The sequence below is a fragment of the Leptinotarsa decemlineata genome, unplaced genomic scaffold, assembly GCF_025532065.1.
Source record: "Leptinotarsa decemlineata unplaced genomic scaffold, Ldec_3_MD MMD2_tig00000882_RagTag_RagTag, whole genome shotgun sequence".
In the NCBI taxonomy this organism is placed as follows: domain Eukaryota; kingdom Metazoa; phylum Arthropoda; class Insecta; order Coleoptera; family Chrysomelidae; genus Leptinotarsa; species Leptinotarsa decemlineata.
Window position 1 is genome coordinate 388993 of NW_027412556.1, and position 22866 is coordinate 411858.

The 22866-nt window shown below is 33.9% G+C and overlaps 1 protein-coding gene and 2 pseudogenes across 1 annotated transcript; all 3 read right to left on the reverse strand.

Moving 5' to 3' along the window:
- Positions 1-1711: 1711 nt before the first annotated feature.
- LOC111505705 (endoglucanase) lies at positions 1712-8108 on the reverse strand. The gene is given in 4 exon segments (XM_023160558.2): positions 1712-1884; positions 1887-2003; positions 2006-2419; positions 7957-8108. Coding segments are annotated over 4 exon segments (726 nt in total). The 5' UTR covers positions 7994-8108; the 3' UTR covers positions 1712-1726.
- A 5666-nt stretch (positions 8109-13774) lies between these two features.
- On the reverse strand, positions 13775-21994 carry LOC111505703 (endoglucanase-like; annotated as a pseudogene).
- On the reverse strand, positions 18375-21143 carry LOC141482266 (endoglucanase-like; annotated as a pseudogene).
- Positions 21995-22866: the final 872 nt, after the last annotated feature.

The following is a 22866-nucleotide window of genomic DNA, read 5'->3' on the forward strand; positions in this document are numbered from 1 at the left end:
GACTGACTGATCATCTGTCAGTTAGAACATCATTGATGAATTCACATTCTCAAGAGTGAATCATTCACTTCTACTTCACTGGAAAATAAAAATTGTTAAGAACCTTGGATCACCATTTGCATGTTAGTCCTTAAGATGGTTTATCAATTCACCTGCGGATATTAAAGACATGTCGGCTTTCAGAAAAGAGAATTAATAGCAGTTTATTACCAATTAAGAAACTTGTATGGAGCTTTGATTGACGTGATGCTCTTAAACATTTTTCGTAGAGTGGTATTAATGATTGTAAACATGTAACACTGACTCAACTGGCTCAGATAACGAGGAACTATTGAAAAGTTTCGGTTCCGTATTGTTCGATTGTATCGTTAGTCACGAATGCTCTTGAGTGAATGACTGGATTTTTTTGTTGACGGAAAAGGGGGCCACTGAAAGTAAGATATTACTTTTGGTCGGCAGTTGAAAGACAAAATTCTCGACAAGGTACAAGGAGTGAAAGTAAACAGTACTAGTAGATGCTTTTCTGTCATTAATGTTGAAAATCTGTTCGTATGCGATTTTCAATTCAAAAGTAGCTGATGTGTTGATGTGAAAACATGAGATATTACTTGCAGCTAAGGAGTTTGCTCTGGTAGAATATTCCCCAAAAAACTGCTCCACAAATTCGAGACCTTGTGTCGAACATCGTGAAATAACTCAAGTCCGCGTAATATGTTTTTTAATATAACTCAAATGCATCATGAGGGTTTTCTTTAAGGAAAGTAATGTATGCTAATCATCAGCATATACTTGAACGTTAAAACTGGTTATATATCATAGAATATCAGAGGTATAAATAATGAAAAACATAGGACCAACAATACTCCCTTGTGGCACTCCCGTTTTGATTTCAACAAAGTCAGAATTCTTTCGTTTGGAATTTTATTCTGATTTTGATTCGTAAAATACGACCTGATAACTGTAAGCAAACTAACAGAAAAACCGTAATATTTGAATTTAATATGTGGGAGATAATAATTGATAGTATAAAACACTTTCGAAAAATCTAAAAGTGTTAACATACTGGCGTTTTCTCAATCAAAAACAGCAATAACTGTATCTATAACCTGAATAAGAGAATTAGATACACTAAATTTTTTCTGGTATCAAGTTTGACAAGTGGAAATTGATGAACTGATGTGAGCTTATTCTGGAATCTGAGAATACTGAGTTCGGCCATTATTTTGGACACAGAAGACTACCAGTTCTGTTGATTTTACCACCATAGGCATGGATATTTTCCATGAGGCAGGATCGATTTTTCGTTTCTATACTGTCAATAATGATATCTATAAAAAGGATCATTTAAAACTGAGCGTGACCTTCAGTATCTATACCAGAAGCTGTAATTTTTATTTCAAATAGGCGGTTATGAATCTGCTCTCCTTTCAACCGACAAGAGTGACTGTTATAGAACTGTATTGCGTCTTTACAGGTACTATTACTACATTCCCTCCAACTTTGAGAAGAATAATCAACTACTGAATTAGAATCAAATAATTCACAAAACATTGTATTTTCTCTGCCTCCGTCATACTATCATTCCTTCTGAAGAAATTACTAAAATGTTATCGCTTTCCATTTCTCATTGAAGAGAGTATGCAGTTAGGTTTGCTGGGTTCTCGATCTTTTACTCTTATATCTCTCCTCTGCGGAATGAAACAAAATTGGCTCAACTTTAATTTATTTAATCCCTATCTCCACATTTTGAAATATCTATCAGCTCAGCAGGGCACTTAACTTGATAAAACGAAACAGCGGGATTGGAAACACCTTCCATAAACGTGAAGCGGAACCTGCATCCTTCTTGCAGAACATCAGGCAGCTCGTCACATTCCTCTATGAAGTTACTCCACCGTATCTCTCTCCCCAGCCGTTTTCAGGGACGCCCCATTGAGTAGAGCATCCGAGGGTGAATATTCCAACTCCTCCTCCGGGAATTGCGATGTCGAAGTGATTCTGCCCAAGTCAGATCCAGTGTTGGTCAGTTGCACCAGCATTTGCTTGCCAGCCAACTGGTCTTTGAAAGACAGCAGTACGCACATGCAGCATTGCGCAGTATCTATGCCTCCGTTGAAGGAAGAAGCTGAAAATCCAAAAGCCAGGGTCTCGTTGACGAGGTAGGGGGATTGGTTGGTGCAAGTGTAAGCTTGGCCACCCTCCACGCAGCCCGATTGCGCATTGTCTTCTTTTCTACTGGGTGTTATACCGTCTTTTTGGGCAGGTCTGGATGGGATCCCGTTTTTGGTGTGAACGATTTCGTCCCATGCGCAGGATGGTGCACAGCAGTCCCAGTAACGAGTCGTTACACCACCGTCTCCTTTCACTCCTCCATCGATTGGAATTATATCTGGGGATCTATCGTGTGGAGAAGCATAACCTGAAAAAAAAATGGTTGAAAAAATCACGCTCCATCATACGGATCAGTTTTTATTATAGATTTACGAAGCAATTTCAGTTCAAGGACATGTTTCACATGAGACTCGACCCCAAAAAATAAAGTGGGGGTTACAAGGAATCTCTTTCGGTTCTACTCATAATTCTTTGAAGCATTCATTGTTGACACTATTATGTGTTTTCTACAGAAATGTTCAAGAGGGATTCGAAAAACTGGTCCAAAATAAAATAGATTTGCCATATGCTATGCTTTTCATATGGCATTTTTTATGAATAAGTAACAAAATTCAAAATTTTAGTTATGTTTATCCTTAAGGATTTCTTTGGATATCATAAAAAAAAAACATAAATCAAAAGGTACAGTACAGGAAGAAATTTAGGAAATTTTGTCGTGATGAAGATAGAATTCCTGCTGTTGCGTACTTTGATTAAAAGCAAATCAAAACTGCCCATGATAACTATCTGTCAACATAAAAAAGATGTTGTCTAGAGATCCTAGCAAATTCTGATCATATAATCACTCTTGAAATACCCGGATCTGTAAGCTATCTAAGAAACAAAGTCGAGAATCCTCAGGATATTGTTGACGCCTTCAGTAATTTTTTGTGTAAGGTGTATTCAAAATCTATAACACACTTTCAAATGAAGTTTGAACACGGATAGCAGTGTATGATGTAGATACTTCAAAACCAATATTGAAATTCCACTTTTGCACTCATAAAACTGTTGAAGATATTGTTTGTGTTTCGAAGATTGATATTTTTACTGCAAATGAAATTTTATTGACAAATATATAGCCTATTATTAGCAAAATCTAAGCGCTGTAAAATTATTAATCGTACAAAAATTCACTCTGTCGGGGTATCAATTTTCTAGTCACAAACTTAACTCACTTCATTCTAAATAATATAATGTTATATATATTTCATATTTTCAACTCATCTAATTTCAGTATCCCGGATCGCTATCAATTAAAATGGCGTCGTTCTATAAAATAAATTGGTATCAGTAGCAAGCATTTCAACGTATTATAGCTACTATGTTACCCCTATAAAACTGTTAAGAAACACTTAGTTCTGGGAGTGATGGTATTGCGGCAGAGTCGACTACTTTTAAATCTGTAGGTTTCTACAAAAGTGCTTGTATGAATGAAGGATTTCTAACATATAGTATGGATAAATATTATCTGTCGGGATGTTTTGGCTAAAAAGTTTCTTTCATCGATTATAAAGGCTAAACGATGGGTTTAAACCATTATAATAACCTATTCCTGTTTTTCGCAAAAAAATTGAAACACTAGGTTAGGTGGGATAGTTTAAAGTCTCTATCACAATTCAAAACGGAAAACTAATGAAAAATAGAAATGCAGTACCAAATGAATCCCTACAGACTCTCCAGTAATCGGTAGAAAATTAGCCTGAAATTTGTACTTGGAAGATCAGCTATGACAAATCATTTTAAGTTCACACTGCCAGATATATTAGACCTATAGAATAGATGAGCTGAAACATGAATGAGCAGTTTGACTTTCTCAGTATGAAACCTGAAACTATCAAGAACATCATCTGCTTTATGTGATGAAAATCATTTTGTAAACTGTTCAGTGGAGACTTCTAAATAGAGACTTAGAAATACTCGCAAAATAAATTTGAGAGTATTTTCAATGAATGTTATGTACTTAGCAAAAAAGTTAATTTATTCCAACTTTTTTGTGTCTAATGTTCGGTCAACTGAACGATATATTCGTTTCCTCTAGTCAAAATATAGTTTGAAATAATTGATGTTCAGATGACACTCACAACACAACAAAGTTTATGTTTCGGGGTTGAAATTAGATGATTTTAATGTATTTCCACGTGTTAAAACCGAAAGTGACCATAAAAATTATATATTAGCTCTTGTTTTCAAGATATAGTATCATTATATTATATATATGTATATTGAGTTTTCAACAAATGAAATATTTCATCACCAACAGTTGGTACACATGTTTGTTTACATAACACCCCTCTCATCAGCTGTTCTTAAGTAGTAAACATAACCTATGTGAGTTTGTCAATTGTACGCACGTGGTTGCTATTGAAATTATCATGTGAAGTTGATTTTTAAATTAATTTAAGTGCTGATCTGAAATGCCTCGAAAGTGTGTGAATTCTGTCGATAGCTTTTGCTATATATTTGGTGAAATAACATTTAAGGCTCAGAAACGTAAAAATGACACCTATCGTTAAGACAGCCTATGAACATTATTTTGGTGTGAAAGTTGGGGACCAAGATAAATCATGGGCTCCTCATATATGTTGTGATTCTTGTTCCGTCATATTGCGAGAGTGGCTGAAAAATAAAAACCGGGCAATGGCTTTTGCAGTACCTATGGTTTGGCGTGAGCCTACCAATCACACAGACGACTGTTATTTCTGCTTAACTCCTCCCATTAAGCAAGGTTTATCTATGAAGAAAAGAGGAACGGTTAAATACCCTAATCTCCCATCTGCTCTTCGGCCTGTACCACACTCAGACAATTTGCCAGTCCCTTCTCCACCCCAAAACTATGAAATTTTAGAGGAAGGTGATGAAGACTGTTTAGAAGGAGCAATCCATCCTTCTACATCCTATGACCCTGATTTTGAGGTAAGCGATAGGTCTAGTGATCCGCACAGAATTAGTCAAGCAGAGTTGAGTGACCTTATAAGAGATCTTCGCTTGTCTAAGGAAAAGGCTGAGCTGTTAGGGTCAAGACTACAACAGTGGAATCTTCTAAAACATGATGTGAAAATATCTCAGTACAGATAGCGTCAAAAAGATTTGCTTCCTTTTTTTGAGAAAAAAGAAAACCTCGTAGTTTGTTCTGATGTTAATGGTTTGATGGACTGCTTGAATTTGGATCACACTCCATCTGAATGGAGACTGTTTATAGACTCTTCAAAACTAAGCTTAAAAGCTGTACTCTGCTTAATGGAAATCAGCTACCCTCTATTCCTATAGGTCATGCAGTTCACATGAAGGAAACGTATATAAATATGAAAACACTTCTCCAATCAATCAAATATGAACAACACAAGTGGCACATCTGTGGTGATCTGAAAGTCATTGCTATACTCCTAGGAATGCAATTAGGGTTCACCAAGTACTGTTGTTTTTTGTGTCTGTGGGACAGTCGGATAGAAAATCTCACTATAAAAAAATGAACTGGCCTACACGAGATCTAAACCCTAATGAGAAAAATGTACTTTACGAGCCTCTTGTAGATCCTAAGGATGTTCTCCTTCCCTCATTACATATTAAGTTGGGACTAATGAAAAACTTTGTGAAGGCCATGGACCAGGAAGGACAAGCTTTTAAGTACTTGAGAGCAAAGTTTCCCAGGTTGAGTGATGCTAAAGACAAGGAAGGCATCTTTATTGGGCCTCAAATCTGTGAAATCGTAAATGATCCTGCTTTTGACATGATTTTAACAGGAAATGAAAAAAGAGCCTGGGAAGCCTTTAAGGGGGTTGTACATGGGTTTTTAGGTAACAAAAGAGATGATAACTTCACAGCATTGGTTAAAGAGCTTCTTCAAGCTTACCACCAACTTGGATGCAACATGTCCTTAAAAATTCATTTTCTTCACTCTCATCTTAATTTCTTCCCACAAAACTGTGGAGCTGTGAGTGACGAACATGGAGAAAGATTCCATCAAGACATTGCCTTAATGGAACAGAGATATGAGGGCCGTTGGAATGAAGCAATACTTGCAGACTATTTCTGGTCTGTGTGTAGGGATGCTCCAGAAGTGTTTTTATAAAAGACAAGCTAAACGACAGCGATCTTACAATGAATCGGATGGACTTAATTGAAATTTGGTGGTACAAACTTCTTTTATTTGTCAAAACACTAAGAATAATGTTTTTTTTATTAATTTTGTACTTAAAATATTCTAAAAGAAACATAACAATATTGTTTTATGTACTTTCACTTTTCACGTATAGTATAACTACTCTTTAAGATTAAGTACTGTGTATCTCAAAAACCAGAGCTAATAAAAATTTTTCATTGTTATTTTCATTTTTATTACCCCAAAATTAGTAGAAATTGACTAATTTAGTGTAGGAAACATTCAAAAAAATATTTTTTGTTGTGTTGTGAATTTTTAATCAAAATCAATTGTCATTTCATTATGAAATGAACAATATTCTAAAGTTATACATCAGAAAATATTTCACACACTGAATCGTTAATTGTGTAGTTCTTCTGATTCAGATGTATTCAATAATATCCTGAGAAGTTGTATATTTCTTTATAGATACATCAGTCAATTTTGGTACAATAAAATCAAATTTCTGTACAGATCGTTCGTTGACCACAGCTCCCATTCAGTGAATGAACGATACAGTAGGTAGTTTATAAATTTCACTTTCGGTATTGATTCCAGTGAAAGTTGAAGATGGTAGAATATTAACTTCAAATAATTGTTTGAGTATCACACATTCACCTTAAGATAATTATGTGAGTCAAATCGAATCTCGAATCTTGGAGGTGAATGTCACTTTCATCTTCTCCTGTTGACTTTAATTTGAAACCAACTTTATTATCTTTACTATGGCAACACTTCAGAAAAGAATAAAGCTAATGTTGATTATGTGCCGATGAAGAAGTACTAGTTATCGCAGTTACTGTGGCCTATTAGAGAGCTAAAGACAGATCGCACTATAAAAATGGCATCAAAATTGCATGATCACTATAATCATTGTTTCGACTTCCAAGGCAACTATATCAAATGATAAAATCAAATTCCATCAAAAAATATCTCACTTTGTTAGCCTGTGAAATTATCAGCCCAACTGTATTTATGACAGTCTACTATGATTATAATACACAAACTTTTCTAAGGTGTTTGATAAAGTTGATCATATTATTTAACTCAGTCTTATCTGTAGAAAGCAAATCCGTTCTAAGAGTGGTTACAGTGTCTACATTATATCTAGTTACTTCTGGTGTTCTTCAGGGCTCCAACCTAGGCCCTATTCTGTTTACTGGCCATTAATGATTTCTGTGAAAGTTGTAAGTTTGAAGGTTAATGTTTTTAGACGACACAGAGTTATTTTTCGTAAATGATGATGTTGTGGTTGCGTAAATCTTTAGTATTAGCTGGAATTTCCGGATACTCGCTGCACCTATAATGAATTGAATCTCAATGTAAGGGAGTGTGAAGCTATGAGATATGTGTGAGAACAGAAATGATAAATTTTTGTACACTATTCAAGATTCGGACCTGCAAAGCAAAGGCACAATGATATCAAAGACCTAGAGGAATTTGGAATGAAAAGTTGACATTTGGTAAACATATTTCACAATAAATTGCAGGCGATTTTGGAGTATCAAAGCTACGAGAATTATGTCATACCTATTTACGTTCGAAAATTGACTGTGCGAGCATTGTTTTGGAATCTATTTCATGAGACTCAAATCATTTTCTGATTGTGTGGGTAATTTTGTTATTTCTTTCCCTGAAAAAAAATTCAAAACTGAAATACTTACCGGCAGCCAAGACCAATGATATCACCAAGAGTTTCATTTTGAATTGATGCACTTCAACTGAATGATAGATAATAAATACTTTTTACTTATCTTCCTGGGTAAACACTTGATACATTTATAAATGGGAATTGTGCAATGTACCTACATGTTGAATATTTCAAGCCAAGTCATGCTAACGGTATTTTTTGTAGAAGAATATATATTTTTTGAGGGAATTTACAGTCATATCGAAGGAACAAGGTATTTCACTTTCACAGATCAGTTCTTCTGTTAATAGATCCCAAACAATTCGTAACAATTACAGGGAAATCTGATACTTCTTAGAAATGATGATTTTCATAGTTCTGACATAGAAAATGGTTTTCATTTCATACCATCAGTTCCAGGTAGCACACTTGAAAGTGAAAATAATAATCAAGTGAGGGATTAAATTGCCAATAGTCTTGTACGACTTTGATGAATAACGGCTTCTCGAGGACTAATTCAGTCAACACCAATTCATTCATTTTCACTAATTATGCCTAAGAAATTCTGGAAAATAAATCATAATTAGATACTGTAGATAACTAGATCATGATATACTTTCATCGAAATCAAACAATTTTGATAAGGATGGGATATGAGCAATTTTGCAGCTGAAAATGTGGCTTCTTGTCGTTATGATCTATATGCACTTTCGAATCACAGTAGGACTACTTACAACGAGCATACAGTGGCACGTGGCACAAATACAACGATTCACACGTGTCATCAATTCCACCAAAAGTCTTGTGAGTGGAAAAGCATACGTCCTCTTTTTATGAAAAAATGGAACGAAATTCCACCTTTGAGATAACTGTACCAATATATTTGATATTTATATTCAAATATGTATTTGTATTTGGGTACCAGATGAGTTGAATTTATATTGTTCCATTATAGTTATAATTGTTTCAAAATTGCCGAATTATGACCAAAAAAAATCGTTGCATGTGCAACGCTCAGGATCATAGTTGGTGACGAATCATAGGCATATGATTGTTACACCAAAACTAAAGTCCCATCGTCCAATGGACGAACTACTACTCCACTGGCTAATACCACGAAAGGCGTTGGATTAAATCCGACAGGTGTCACTGCAGGAATCTTCACAGAAAATTTCCTGCATATGCAATTGACAATACAACTGAAAGAGTCGACCTTCAATTTTGGAACGGGCAAACTTGCAGACCGGTTTCGGGCTTCTTAGCCACTCGTCAGTGCAAGATAGTGGCCATCATCGACCAAAAATCAATGCTACTCCATAATTGAAAATCGAAATTCTTTCAGAGTATTTCATTCCTCGTCTTAAGTTGGAACGAACAACAAAAATGTCCCTCCATCTTGTGGACGAAGTACTAACCAACGGCATATCCGGAATTTGCCCGATGGCTCTGAAAAATGAAGACTTTCTTATTTATTCAAAGTTCAATTCTTTAGATTTTTTTACTGCCTGTCTTTAAGCACAGCCCACCGACTAATAAGACCGAAAGGAACCTAAAAGTTTGTTACAAACATGTTTGCACCCCCGATTGAATTGGATTCATCAAAATAATTTCAGAGTGAACTTCAATTCTTGAATTGGAAAATGTACATCGAGATGCCCAACGGTAGAAAGTTGGAAGAAATATGAATTGCGTGGTAAAAAGTATGATCTTGTTAATTCTTGGCTCGCGAAAGCTTAAACTTCAGAGCTGGTAGCGGAAAAAAGTAATCTGTATTGACAATCATTGACGTCAATTTGGAAATTAACATCAAATGATGGGTAATCTTGAAATACGATCCATTCTAAACTGGATTGAATTTTGAAAACTTTCCGAATAAGTGTTATCAAGAGATATGAATTTTTTGATCATATGATAGATTGGAGGATCATCTTGTTTATAATTTCCAGTCAATTTTGTTTTTTTCGAGTGTTTTGCAAACTTTTATCAGTTTATTGAATCAGACTCATGAATAACTATCTTGAGAGTAAATCAATCTTCACGTTCAACGTATTTGAATACCGCCTTATGTTTATCGAAAAGGCATTAGAATTGTTTTTCACACTTTCACCAAGAACGGCGACCTTCATTGGTCTACGGCTTCGGAATTTTCTGCTACTGCTAAAGAAGTGTTCAAATATTTTGGCTCACAATGATATCCGGAAGATCATCTTGCTGAGTAGTTTAGATGCAAAAAGCCCAACATCTCAAATACATTCATTCGAAGGATGAAAACCTCGTGTGGAAAATAAACTTTACTCTGATTTCGAACAGAAATGTCAGTGTGGATATCAGCCAGATTTACCCAGTTATCCACCTTGAAGATGTTTCTACTATATTAAAAAGGTTAAAACTGTATTAAGACGTTTTCAGTTTGTTTGTTACAATAACACAAAATGATTCCTTCAAGGATCACGTTCAGTGTGGACTTCTAATTCTTATCGAGACTTTCATAAGTCACAAACGAATAGAATAAACTATCTTCACAGAAAGAAACTGCAGTAACGTTTGTCACAAATACAAGTGGTATTGAAACAGGAAGTTTATTTGTCATTTTCCACTTTAGGTTAAGATTGATTACACCAAAAAAATTGAACAAGATCACTTCTTCCTGCTAAATACACTCCATGTATAAATAATGATATTTCTGTGGATAAACATTACTTTTATTATTTCTGAAGAGTTTACATAATGGAAGGTACTGAAATCTGGAAATCAAGCACCAGAACTGTAGTTCAGATTCTTTTTCGGTTATTTACTTATTTTGGAGGTTACATAATAGTTTATTGATATAGGCTGATCAATTATTAATCTTGTTGTTGTGCGCTGAAATATATGACTTAAGCATTATGGGAGCACTGGAAATTAATAAATTATATGGTCTCCCCCTTTGAATTTGTGATGATGACAACTAGTTTAGGATTCATTGGTAGTTGTTTCAATCCACTAGTATAGTAATTGTGATCAATAGTTGGTAATGTTTTAAAATCATTATTGTTTTGATATTGATACTGACAATTCAGGAAACATTTTTTACTACAGGTACTTCTGTATCTGGCTCTGTAGAGCAGGGAGAGTGAGTGTAAGCCCACCTACGTCCATTTACTATTTCATTATAATTAAAGAATCTGTGAAATATATTTCAGTTTTATTTGAAAATGGTTTAACAAACTGAAACCGGCTGAAACAAATAAAATCGTTGTAGAAATTATACAAAAGCTATTTCTTTATCCCATATTGTTTAAAATAGTTTCCATAAAATGCCAAGAATCAACATAGATGTAGAACCTGTTTTACTGGAATCGGTCATTCATCCAATTAAGTTTTATAACTACATGTTTTATGTGAAAAATATTGTGAAATAGATTTATGTACCATTTCAACTTACGAAACTACCATGTAGTGACACTCGTCTTAAATAAAATTTTCAGGGTTTTCATCAGGGATATAATTGTTCGGAATGTTTTTAGACCACATCAATTTTTATGGAGTTATAGCTGAACAGACTGACGAGTTATCTGCTAGTTAAAGAATCATTTAACAATCCACATTTACAAAAGTGAATCATTCTCTTCAACTTCACTGGGAAATGAAAATTGTTAAGAACCTTGGAACTTCATTTGAATGTTAGTCCTTAGATGGTTCATCAATTCAGTTGCAGTTATTAAAAACACATCGGCTTTCAGAAAGGAGAATTAATAGCAGTTTATTACCCATTAAAAAACTCGTATGGAGATTTGATTGACGTGATGCTCTTAACAATTTTTTCGTAGACTGTATTAATGATTGTAAACATGTAACACTGACTCAACTGGCTCAGATAACGAGGAACTATTGAAAAGTTTCGGTTCCGTATTGTTCGACTGTATCGTTAGTCATGAATGCTCCTGAGTGGATGACTGGATTTCTTTGTTGACGGAAAAGGGGGCCACTGAAAGTAATATTTTACTTTTGGTCGGCAGTTGAAAGACAAAATTTTCGACAAGGTACAACGAGTGAAAGTAAATTCAGAGATATTGTAGAATTTTGAGGAATGATCATGAGGAAACTTTGGAATGGTCTCCAACAAACTCCGTTCATTCTGTGTACAAAATCAAACTGAAGAGTTTTTCATTGGCGTATTTTACTTTCCCCATTGTAATTCGCGTCTATGCATGAAGATCAACGAAAGAAAATACGTTGATCTGTGAGAAAAGTGCCCATTTTCCGAAACCAAAAATGAACTCTTTTTTGGTTCCGGAGAAATTTTCAAATTATTACTGTATATTTTTTCAAGACCGTACAAAATTACATCAGGAGAACTGTAAAAGAATAAGTTTTGCATTAATATACATTGAAAATGAATCTGCTACTGTCTAGTATCACACCTGAAATTATTTGCCGCTGCCAGATTCATATGTATATAGTCATATTGTGTTTTAGATGAGAAAACTAATATTCTTGACCCAGTCGAGTTCAATTTCAGGTTATGAGAGGTACATTTTTTCAATATACCTTCAAGGTCATTATTGAGCAAATTATGTGCATCATTCAGGTTTTCTTCAAGTAATGAATAACTGCCATATGCTTGAACTTCAGAAGCAGTTACTGATCTTAGTATAACAGAGTTTTAAATAACGAAAAACAGGGGCCAAGAATACTCCCTTGTGGCTTCAGTTGCGTTTCTTTCGTTTCTAATTATTTTGTTTTCGATGCGTTGAATTCTACCTGATCATTGTAAGTGAAATATCAGAAAAATCCCAATATTTGAATCTAGTATGTAAGAGATTATGATTGATAGTATACAAATGTAGACTTATATGAACGTAGTCAAATGAAGTATGTTTATGTCTATCGAATGCTTTCTAAAAACCTGAAATTGTTAATACATTAACGTTCCCCCAATCAAAATCAGCAATAACTGTATCTACATCTTAAATGGGAGAATCAGATGCACAAATTTTTTTCTGGAATCCAGTTTGACAAGTGTAAATCAATGAAGGGATTTGAGCATATTATGGAATCTGGAATACAGATTTTGCCCATTATTTGCTCAGGCATGGTATTATACAGCTTGTCAAATGTAGGAAGAGCTTTCCGAATTCCGTTACGGCCCTACCCCCTACATGTGCGTTCGTTAAAAGACTATTAGAGCAAGAGAGGGAGAGAGAGAGAGAGAATTCTCAAGTCTCTTCCTCGTAGGTCAGCTAGTTCAGTAGATTAAAAACCATAGGCAGAGAGCATATGACGTTTCGATGTAAATAATGATATGAGCTATAAAAGGATCAATATCTATCCCAAAAGCTGTAATTTTTATTTCAAAGAAGAGTTCATGAATCTGCTCTATTTTTAACAGACACAGGTAATATCGCTACACTGCCCCCAACTTTGAGAAAAATATTCAATTATTGAATCAGGATCGAATAATCCATCAAAAATTGTAGGTATACCTTCTGCCCCCACTTCTTTCATTGATCTTCAAGTATTCCATGCTCTCATAATATTGGAGAGAGTATATAGTGGCGCAATTGCTTATAATAATAATAATACTAATATTTATTTGTAGTTCCTTAATACATATAAATACAATAGATATTCAATCTATAAAAATGATTAAAAAAAACTACAAATAAGGCTAGAAACAACATGTATCGGAAGGGTACTGTTGATCTTAGTTCTAGCCTTGAGGAAAAGAAAACTAAACAAGAGAAAACAAGAACTGCCATATTTCTCTTATTATATGTTATTCTTATCCATAACTGTTCCAAACAGTCATCAATAAGTTTTTTAATTATATTACTATTGCTGTGTTCTTGTACTCTATGAAATTAAACAAATTTTGCTTATCTTCAATTTATTTAATCCCTATCTCCACATTTTGAAATATCTATCAGCTCAGCAGGGCACTTAACTTGATAAAACGAAAGAGCAGGATTGTCATCACCTTCCAAAAATGTGAAGCGGAACCTGCAGCCTTCTTGCAGAACATCAGGCAGCTCGTCACATTCCCTCTATGGAACTTACTCCACCGTATCTCTCTCCCCAGCCGTTTACAGGAGCGCCCCATTGATAAGTGCAACCCATGTTGAATAATCCCACTCCTCCTCCGGGAATGGCAAGGTCGAAGTGGTTATGTCCCAAGTCAGATCCAGTATTGATCAGTTGCACCAGCATTTGCTTACCAGCCAAGTGGTCTTTGAAAGACAGCAGTACGCACAAGCAACAATGCGAAGTTTCTGCGCCTCCGTGGAAGGAAGAAGCCGAAAATCCAAAAGCCAGAGTTTCGTTAACGAGGTAGGGGGATTGGTTGGTGCAAGGGTAGGCTGTGCCACCCTTCATGCAGCCCGACTTCGTATTGTCTTCTTTCCTGCTGGGTGTAATGCCGTCTTTTTGGCAGGTCTGGACAGGGATCTTATTTTTGGTTTGAATAACTCTGTCTGACGCGCAGGATGGCGAACAGCAGTCCCAGTAAAGAGTCGATATACCGTCTCCTTCTACTCCTCCATCGATTGGAATTATATCTGGGGATCTATCGTGTGAGGAGGCATGAGCTGAAAAATAAAAATGTTTGAGCTTTTAAGAAAATCACTGGAGCTCCATCATACGGATTAGTTTTTATTATCGATTTATGAAGACATTCGGGAATCTATGCGTAATTCGTTGTAGCATTTATACTAGTAAAAATATTATGTGTTTTCTCACAGGGATACTCAAAAAGTATGATGAACTGGATCATTATATGATGGACCAGTTAAACCTACAGCATATAGCAATAGTGTAGGTTTAACTGTTGATTAAAAAGGTTGACACAAATCGATAACTAACACAAACTTATGACTTCTGCCTCCAATAGTTCGTACAATTGGAGAATTTAATATATTTCAATTCCAAAACAACCGATCCTGATGAATATCTGAAACTTTGCAACAGTTACTTTTGGAACAGTTACTTTTGTTTTATTCATTTCAGGTTTCTTAGAAATGTGGACCTGGTTGTCTTATTATTTCATCAGCGAAATGTACTAAACTTCTGTATAATGAAAAATGAGAAATGGAATATTGAACGAAAGTCATTTTTTGTGGAGGAAAATCAGTTTTTTATCGACTTTTTCCGATTATTAACTTCTTTATTTATATCAAGACACTCGATAACTTTCGTATTTGTATTATTTCCTGGACCCGGATGTCACGCAGGTAGCTATAGCTGCCTCTGTGGTGATTATGATAGTTTTCTTGTAAGATCTATTAACTAAAACCACAAATGTGCGGCTGGCTCTTGCTGGTGGCCCCGTGCATTTGTATTTCTTTCTTCTGGTAACCGAGTGTTGCTGAAATATCAAAGCTACGACATTCTTGTGATATTACATTCGAAAATTGAATATGCGAGTATTGTTTTGAATCTATTTCAACGGAAGAATTTTCCATCAATTGTCAAGTAAGATCGTGCTTATTTTTTGATGATGATGGATAAAGGGGGAACTTTTGAGTTTGGAAAACCCCCGAAATAGTATATATTTGTTTGAAGGTGATTGACAATGTTTCATGATGAATTTCACTAGTTCAGACTTCCATTGTCTATTATATATAATGATTTGAAATCCCTGAAACAAATAAAAAGAAGAATTGACTTGGAATTTCTCCACTTTTTATTTTTATTTTCTTTTTCATTTCTTTATTTCAATTTATTCAATTGTTCTATTTTTACTTGTATTTTACTTCACTATTATTTCATTTCAGGTTTATTTTGGTTAATATAATTGTTATTTTCAGCCATTCATTTTCAATTCTTCTTTTCATTTGTTTCAGGGATTTCAAATCATTTTATATAATAGACAATGGAAGTCCGAACTAGTGAAAAATAGTATATAGTTGATATTTTTATTCAAATTAGTGGATAATGAGGTAGACTGATTTGCTGGGTAATTTTACTATTTTTTTCCTTGGAAAAAATTCGAAACTGAAATATTACCGGCAGCCAAGACCAATGATATCACCAAGAGTTTCATTTTGAATTGATGCACTTCAACTACATGATAGATAATAAATACTTTTTACTTATCTTCGTGGATAAACACTTGACAAATTTATGGATAGAAATTGTGCAATGTAGCTACACGTTGAATATTTCAAGCCAAAACATACTAGTGGGAATTTTGTTGAGGTAATAACGGATTGTTTGAATGCCATTCAGGTATTTTTTGTTGAAGAACATATATTTTCTGGAAAATATACAGTCATATCTAAAGAATGTTGTATTTGAGTGTCATAAGAGATCAGTTCTTCTGTTTATAGACCTCAAACAATTCGTAATACTCAGAGGAACAATTAATACTTCTTAGAAATGGCAATTTTCATGGTTCCGAAATAGAAACTGGTTTTTAGTTTCATACCAGTTCCAGGTAGTAGGTACGCGTGAAAATTTTGGAAAAATGACAACAATAATCAATTGGAGGATTGACTTGTCAACAGATTTGCCAACACTAATTTATTCATTTTCACTAATTGTGCCAACGAAACTTTGTAAAATAAGTTACAATTAGATACTGTGATATACTTTGATCAAAACAACAATTTGGGGATGGCAAATGATATTCTTCATCCAATGAAAAATTATTTGAAAGATAGATCATACAGGAGCTTATCAGATTTCCCACTATTAGAGAAATTCGGGGATTCATCAAAATAATTCCAAAAAGAAATTCAACTTTATTGAACTGAACGTTATACATCAATATACCTAATAGAAAGTTGAAAGAAAGTTGAAAGGAATGAGAATTACATGGTGAAAAGTAAGATCTTGTTAATTCTTAGCTCGAGAAAGCTCAAACTTTAGAGCTGGTAACGAAAAAAAATGTAATCTATATTGACAATCATTGACGTCAATTTATAAATAAACATCAAATGATGGGAATCTTGAGATGCGATTCATCCTAGACTGTAATAAATTTTGAAAAGTATCCGAATAAGTGTTTTTGATCGTGTGATAAATTAGAGGATTATCCTGTCGGTTTTTAGTTATTTTTGTTTTTTTCAAGTGTTTTACAAACTTTTATCTGTTTTATCAAATTAGACTGATTATTAGCTGCCTTGAAAGTAAATCAGTATTCACATTGGATATGTTTGAATATCTCTCGATATGTTATCATTTATTGAAAAGCCCTCAGAATTTTTTTTCGCACTGTTGCCAAGAACGGCTGACCTTCATTAGTCCTAATTGATAGATTATGGAATTTTCTGGAAGGAAGTATTTAGATATTTTGGATCGCAATAATATCTTGCTGAGTATAGTTTAGATACAAAAAAAGTCCAACATCTCACCTTTTGAGAGATGAAAACCTCGTGTGGAAAATAAACTTTCCTTCAACTGATTCGAACTGAAATATCAATTTAGAGTATCAGCCGGTTTCAGTAATATACATATGTACATACATCATATACAATAATTTTCTACAAATATTTGTTATGAGTTTTTAATAAATTAACTATTTTGAATAGCCATTCAATTTGTACTTTTTTAATTATTATTCTGGCATCGACTGCTGAGGTCATTAGCCATTAGAACAGATTAGATTAGAACAGTTTAGAGTAGCCCTGTATATGTATATGAAAAAAGATACATTCCCCAGATCGATTCTAAAAATGGGTATAACACTAGACACAAAAATAACTTTATATTCAACAAAACTTAGAATAACTCAAAATGCCCCAAACTTCAGGGCTCCAGAAATATTTAATTCGATCCCAGAAAACATAAAAAATAGTAGCTCAATTTTCATTTCAAACGAAATCTGAAAAATTTTCTAGTGCAAAATTTGCTTCTACTCCATAGAACAGTTTTAGAACATCACTTCTGAGGGAATATTTTCTTCTCATCTATTCATGTACTTATTTGCTTTTGATTATCTGTTATTTATAACCGTTTGTATGTTTTTATGCGGTGTTTGCTATTCGTTTGTTGATGGTATATGCACTTTGTATGAAATCCTTCCTTTGACTTTTTCCATACAGCCTGTACTGTCCCAAGGAAATAAAATCATATTATAATTATTATTATTATTGTATAAACTTCTCTATTACATTTTTGTTTATTGCAGATTGTGGAAAGTATGAATCTCCAGAAAAATCGCCAAAAAACTCTAATTTTCCCACACAATGACTCGTTCAATAATTGAATATTTGTGTGTTTCATTTCTTCATGAATAGTTCAATGATTAGTGCAATTCTGTACTGCTTCTGGATTTTATTATTTGTCATTTCGATTTCACACATTTCATTCAGTATGTGATATCTCAAAACATTTTACTATTTCATGTATTTTGTGATCCAGATATATGGTATTCAACAAAAATTTTGCCAAACGCTTCTAAGTCACCGAGAAAGGAAAGAATATCAGCTACGTCCATTAGCTACGGTGATGCAAGTATGAAGGAACTAATAATTTCGATAATGTGCAGAAACATATTTTATTTTTCAGAACACTAATCCATGTTACTTCTAATCTCCACAACCAGTGAGAGCTTTCAGTTCAGCAGGGCATTGAACTTCAATGAAGGAAACATCGGGGTTTATCCACATTCTCCATGAACTGAAATCTGAATCTGCACCCTTCCTGCAAGTCAGCTGGCAACTGGTTGCACTCTTCCTCAAACTCCACGCCCCCCACAGGCCTGCCCCATCCCCATGGAGGTGTGCCCCATTGAGACGAGCACCCCTTCTCGAAGATACCCACTCCCCCCACCAGGCATTGCAAGATCGAACTGATTAACTGCCAAAGGACTGCCAGTGTTGGTGATTTGAACAAGGAACTTCTTTCCCGTCAGCTGTCCCTTGAAAGAGAGGAGTACGCAGATGCAGCACTGATCAGTATCAACGCCTCCTGTGAAGGATGCTGCGGAGAAACCATAGGCAAGGGTGGAGTTGACCACCCAGGCTACTTTGGTTGCTGCACAAGTAAGCCACCCCACCATCGTAGCAACCTGACTGGGCGTTTTGCTCGACGGTGCTGTTGGTTCTTCCGTCAATTTTGCAAGTTTGGACTGGGTTTTCTGTTCTTTGTGTGTATGATTTGGTCCCAAGCGCAGGATGGGGCACAGCAATCCCAGTAGCGGGTGGTGATTCCGTCTCCTTCTCTTCCCCCCCGTTGATTGGGATGATCGTTGGGGAATATTCGCTGGTAGAGTAATCGACTGGAATCAAAATATCTCGATTCAACTGATATTTTCATAGAAAAGTCCAACAGCAGTGAAATAGAAGTATTTGGTGGATCGAGATAATATCTGTTTTATTATGCTACTTACACCAGGTATTCTTTGATTACAATAAAAATATTTGTTGATTTCTTTAGGACATCCTAATAGAAAAGATCCAATAGCCGTGAATAGAAGTATTTGGTTGGTCGAGAGAATATCTGTTTTATTATGCTCCTACGCAAGGTGTTCTTTGAGGATATGAAAATGATCAAGGGTGTGATAATAAAATAATAAAATTTTATTAGTCCAAGAAACACACAGTTTTTCAGACATGTCAATACAATTTCTAAAATATTTTTGAGAGATGAATTCGTCAAAATAGTTCTAAAAAATGCTTGTAGATAAATTAGAGTAACAAAAAATACAAGTTAACAAGATAAAATTCCAATCATATAAAAATCGACTAAAATGTAAAGCCATGAGCTTTACAATTCATAAATCAAATATCTAACAATGACCAAATTCAACGCTAGAACCACATGAACAATGACTGCATAAATATTATAATGCGCCAAACTAACCTGACTTTATAAGGAAACAAGTATAGCTGAGGTACCAGTCAATCTAATAATAACAGTGATGATTCTCAAACAAGACTCAACTTCTAACGGAAGCAAGAAACTCTTTAGAAGGTTCGAAATAGATGACCATTTCAACCTAGCAGACCACTATTATAATATTTATGCAGTCATTGTTCACTGTGGTTCTGGCGTTGAATTTGGTCATTATTACGCTTTGGTCAAAGAAGAAACGGACTGGTTTAAGTTTGACGATAGTCGTGTCACGAAGTGTTCTGGTGATGTATTGAATTTATTGGAGCCTCTGGAGACAACCTACATTTTGTTTTATAAGAGAGAGGACATTGTTAGATCAAGATCTTCAGATGATGTGGTGCTGCAGGTTTTTCTGGGTTTTCCTGCAGCTGAAAAAGCAAATGTGCCACTGGAATCAATGAAGTCGCTCATATATATTCAAAGTTGAGGTAAAAGTCCGGGTGGTGACCACAAAAGTGTCTCTCTCTTCTTGAATAACTTGGAAAAATTGATCAATTTTATATGAAGGATGTTTGGTTAATATTTTCTTCAACAGGTTTTTGAAACTTCTGAATGGCAAGTTACGAAATTTGACAGATAAGGCGTTGTATAGCTTAATTCCTATATTATCTGTTTTTTTCAACCTATTAGCTGTAGAAACAAGGTTGGATTTGTTTCTTGTATCATGTTGGTGTATATCCTTGTGAGCAACTTCATAACTTGGTTTGAAATCTTTCAATTTTTATGTTTCATTTTCTTTTAATAATAATTTTTAATTTTTATTTTCAGCTTTTATTGATATTTCAATTTTTCATTTGTTTGGTTGTTGCTTGTATGTGATTTCTTTGTAATTTCAGGTTTTTGTTTAATCAAATTGTTATTTTTGGTTAATCTTATTGTTTTTTTCAGAGTTTTCAAATCAATTTATATTATATTAGACAACGGAAGTCCGAACTGATGAAATACACCACGAAACATTGTCAACCACCTTCAAACAAATATTCAGGTGATATTTGGTAAGGGGTAACAGTTAATGACATTTCATGTTTTTCATTGAAAAGAAAATTCAAATTCAATAGCGTGGCGTGGCTACGAAAATTAATTTCGATATTTTTGAAGATGAAAATAATGCACCTTTTGATTTATCTCAAATAAACTGCATTTTGGAACACCCCGTTTAATTTTGAATACAAACGTCTTCTCAAGTTTTTTTTTATACGATACGTATTGTGAGTGAAAGAAAACCCTGCCATTAACTTCAATATTTTCTATTGTTGCGTTAAATGTTCGTTCCCAAATGAAAATTATTTTTAAATCCCCCGTTCAAATTTAAACTTGAATTTTTTCTGTGGCGCGCTATTTTTAATCAAAAAACTTTGACAAAATAAAAATAGTATCGACCTAATGGAGATAATTACAACACATTACAAGAATAAACAACGTTAATATAACTAACGTGGAATGACGATTACAAAAATATTCTAAAATATCTTCCTTCACTCAATAGGCATGTTTGTGCTTTCCTTGTCAACGTTTCGGCGACTTTTGCAGTTATCTTCGCAGGTACAATAAAAATAAATGAATAAATTTGAAAATATACTTGTATATCTAAGTATGTTGTTCAGATAAAAAGATATATTTTGTGGAAAATTTATTAAAATTTGAAGTTTGATGAAGATGATATTTATGTACAGTTGAGAAAATTCAACTCAATGAAAAATACCAGATAATAACAATTGAAATCACTCAATTAAATATTCATTGGAATATCATACATAAAAAGAATCGATATTCAGTTCGGTTCGATGACAAAACAATCAGATTTTTCATTAAATTACTGATGGATTATAAAAGTGAAACTATTGTTATGAATTATTTCTTGTCTCTCCCTCCTGTTTTTCAAAAACTTTTACTCTCTGTACAGGTTCCATATTTTTTTTTAACTATAAAAATTTCATAAATTTTTACCATTCGGTTCAATTTGTGTTTACCTCCGTTTAGATTTTTCCGAATTTGGTGAAGTAAAAATGAGTTTTAAATTGACAACATAACTATAGATGAAAAGATCAACCCGCAGTGGTACAATTTCAAACTACACCGTTTTAGAAAAAAAGCAAGGCCTTTTTTTTTATATTCATATAATGAAGGATACTTACAAGCAGCCAATATGGCGAGAGATAATACTATAAGCTTCATTTTGATACCACTCGAAGCAATCTAATGGAGATCATCCCAATTTTGAGGTATAAATAGCTAATCATTCGTTATCTTTACAAAACACACTTGGAATTGGAATTGAAAGTTAATCCACATGCAAAAGATTCAAAAACAATTTCTGAAGGCAGTTAGAACCAATATGTTTCCATAACTTGGCTCAACTCAACTTACAGGAAATATGAAAATATGGCATTCGACAGATTGTCAGCAGCAACGTAAAATGAAAAAAATACTGTGCCAGTTGATTCATTTATTCATTAAATTTTAATTTACAATTGTATAGAAAAACAAAGTAACTTGGAACTACAAAATATCTTTACAAATTGTACAGTCAATTAACAAAAAATTGTAATATTCTTGGAATTCTGTTCAGCGGATCATGAAAAGTATATTCAGTGTTTAGTTGTAACAGTATTTCGATAAATACATATACCTAGGTAATTAAAAGTAATATAATCTAGCTAGAAAAAATAAAAAATCTTCAGCTTTCCTGAACCTGCTACATTATTATATCAGTTTGAATAGTTTGATTAACTTATTATACATACATTGTAATGAAATTTCAATAAGGGTAGAATTTATAATAGAGAGACCTAAATCGAAACTGTTTGTTCAATTATTGAAGAGACTATCTATAGTATCAAAGTATCATACAATAAAATTTTATAAGCTGAAACTCCAATGATAGACTGCTCTGGGTATCCATTATTAGTTTATTATATGTTATTCCAAGCTCATAGCATTTTTTATAGAATGAATTCTATATGTATGAACTATATGTCTCGAATGATGGTCGAATTTGAATAAAAGCCAGGTGAAATTTATTGAAAACAGTCAGAATTTTTGATTCTTTACATGGAACGTAATTAATAAAATAAATGAAATATCAAATGATGGAATTTTCCATATCTCCAAAATAATCAGCTGGTAA